At 38.7% G+C, this 3,014-nt stretch overlaps 2 protein-coding genes across 2 annotated transcripts in view; both read left to right on the forward strand.

Moving 5' to 3' along the window:
• LOC104698960 (cytochrome P450 71A26-like) overlaps positions 1-827 on the forward strand; it is a 2,036-nt gene extending 1,209 nt beyond the window's left edge. The window contains exons 2-3 of the mRNA XM_019246335.1: positions 5-103; positions 183-827. Of these exons, the coding sequence (XP_019101880.1) occupies positions 5-103; positions 183-794 (711 nt within the window). The 3' untranslated portion in view covers positions 795-827. The remainder of the gene's footprint in view (positions 1-4; positions 104-182) is intronic.
• LOC109133483 (cytochrome P450 71A23-like) overlaps positions 2,058-3,014 on the forward strand; it is a 2,687-nt gene continuing 1,730 nt past the window's right edge. Inside the window, exon 1 of the mRNA XM_019246740.1 lies at positions 2,058-2,967. Coding sequence (XP_019102285.1) covers positions 2,104-2,967 — 864 coding nt within the window. The 5' untranslated portion in view covers positions 2,058-2,103. The remainder of the gene's footprint in view (positions 2,968-3,014) is intronic.

Here is a 3,014-nt window from a genome sequence, read left to right on the forward strand (position 1 = left end):
CCACCGAGATAGGAATGACTTTGTGGAAGTGTTGCTTGCAATTCAGAGAGAGAAGAGCGTCGGGTTTGAAATCGACCGGTTAAGCATAAAGGCTATCGTCTTGGTAAAGGGATAAGAAGAAATTAAATTTATATTCATTTGATGTTTTAGTTTATAATCGTCGTTCCTGTTTTGGTTTACAGGATATTTTTGTGGGTGGTACGGACACATCGTATGCACTTATGGAATGGGTAATGACAGAGCTTCTACATGACCCCGAGTGTCTGATCAGACTTCAAGAAGAAGTACGTATGATTTGTAAAGGCAAACCGTGTGTATCAGAAGAAGACAGTCAAGAAATGAAATACTTAAAAGCTGTGATCAAAGAGACAATGAGGCTACATCCTCCACTTCCATTGATGGTTCCTCACAAATCAACTCAAGATGTCAAGTTAAGAGGCTACCACATACCTGCCGGTACAGAGGTTATGATAAATTCATGGGCGATTGGGAGAGAGGCTGCGACATGGGGACCAGACGCGGAGGATTTTAGACCAGAGAGACATTTAGATTCGTCTATTGATTTCCGAGGTCAGGATTTTGAGCTGATTCCATTTGGAGCAGGGAGAAGGGTTTGTCCAGCAATATCATTTGCTGTGGTGTTGAATGAGGAAGTTGTGGCTAACTTAGTGCATCAGTTTGATTGGAGATTACCGGTTGAATCTACAGAAGTTCGAACAGGTGTTGTTGAGTCAACAGAAATAGCAGTTCACTGCATGTTCCCTCTTTTTGCCATTGCATCAACTACTACTTGACTAAGGCATTATATATGATAGTTGTGTAATGTGTCTCATAAGAATAATGATCAAGGATACAAATGTTTGTATCTGAAATAAATTTTCTAAAGTAGATAAATGCAATGTAAATCTGCTTTTATCATAAAGGTACTATATCATATGTGACAATAATATTGTGAAATCTGCTTTTAAAATGTTATATGTATACTCATTTGAAAGTCTTATAACTAGCGAAGAGATTTGAGATTTGAGTTCTTGAGTAACTAAGTAAGTAACTACACTTATTTAGGGAGCCAAAGTGAGCTTACTTGTTTCATTCTTCTGCAAAACTAAAATTCATTAGTCCCCTCTCATAGCTTGGCTTGAAAGCTCGTCAAAGGAACGTACTGACGTATTAGTAGTATTGTTGTTGAATGTTATTTGAAATATACAAATAAATTGGTGCAGAATCACAACTGAAAGTTTGAAATGTTATTTGAAAAACCTGAAATATACAAATAAGGGTATACATTTGAGGATATAAATAGATTTTGTGGACCTTTTATAGCTATTAAAGGTATTTGAAAAATAATAAAAGTAAAAGATAATTTTTTTGTTTGGTCAAAGATAAGTTTTATAATCTTATCTTTGAATAGCAAAAATGAGTATGTGTCAACTTAATTGGTACTGTGCTTGGATGGCATACTATATGGACAGATTTCTTACCTTTTAATATATGGAGAGATTTCTTATACCTTTTTTAAGATTTTGGTGGAAAAATTGAGTGGACAATAGTGTTATGTAACGCATAGAAGAAACTTGGCTTATATATATGACCCAAGTGGCCAGTCCACAAGAAGAACAAAAAAATCCTAAGAGAGTCTTCACGAGAAAAGCTTGAAGCTAGAATCCAAAATTTACGAAATATGATTATGATACTTTTCTTATGCTTAATACTTTTCATAACAATTCTCTTCTTCAAAAAACAGACCACAGGGAAGAATTCAAATCCTGGCTCTATAACATTTCCATCCCCACCGAGACTTCCATTGATCGGAAACCTTCATCAGCTCGGCCAACATCCTCACCGATCACTATGCTATCTCAGCCACCGTTACGGTCCTCTCATGGTCCTCCACTTCGGAAGTGTCCCCGTTATCATAGCCTCTACAGCAGAAGCGGCTCGAGACATTTTAAAGACGCATGATGCCGTTTTATCCNATGTAACGCATAGAAGAAACTTGGCTTATATATATGACCCAAGTGGCCAGTCCACAAGAAGAACAAAAAAATCCTAAGAGAGTCTTCACGAGAAAAGCTTGAAGCTAGAATCCAAAATTTACGAAATATGATTATGATACTTTTCTTATGCTTAATACTTTTCATAACAATTCTCTTCTTCAAAAAACAGACCACAAGGAAGAATTCAAATCCTGGCTCTATAACATTTCCATCCCCACCGAGACTTCCATTGATCGGAAACCTTCATCAGCTCGGCCAACATCCTCACCGATCACTATGCTATCTCAGCCACCGTTACGGTCCTCTCATGGTCCTCCACTTCGGAAGTGTCCCCGTTATCATAGCCTCTACAGCAGAAGCGGCTCGAGACATTTTAAAGACGCATGATGCCGTTTTATCCAGCCGTCCGCGGTCAAAAATCTTCGAAAAGCTTCTTTACAAGAGCCGTAATATGGCCTCAGCTCCTTATGGAGAGTATTGGAGACAAATGAAGAGTGTGAGTGTCATCCATCTCCTCAGCAACAAAATGGTACGGTCGTATCGTGAGGTGAGACAAGAAGAGATCAGTCTAATGATGGAAAAGATCCGAGAGTCGGGTTCTTCGCCGATGAATCTAAGCAAGATCTTGTCTAGTTTAACTAACGATGTTATATGTAGAGTCGCCTTGGGACGCAAATACGGTGTAGGAACAGATTTCAAAGAGTTGATAGACAGGCTCATGAGGCAGTTGGGTACGTTTACTATCGGGAGCTATGTACCGTGGCTTGGGTGGATTGATTGGGTCAGCGGTTTGGAGGCTCGACTGGAAAAGACCGCAAATGATTTTGATAAGCTCTTGGAGAGGATTGTCCAAGATCATGAAGATGGAGACGGTAATAAGATGGATTTCGTCGATGTACTACTCGCAGTTCAGAGAGAAAAGAGCGTCGGGTTTGAGATCGACCGGTTCAGCATTAAGGCAATCATATTGGTAAGAAGAGACTTTAAACTCACATATATATATATATATATATATAT

Source organism: Camelina sativa, chromosome 6 (assembly GCF_000633955.1).
Source record: "Camelina sativa cultivar DH55 chromosome 6, Cs, whole genome shotgun sequence".
NCBI lineage: Eukaryota > Viridiplantae > Streptophyta > Magnoliopsida > Brassicales > Brassicaceae > Camelina > Camelina sativa.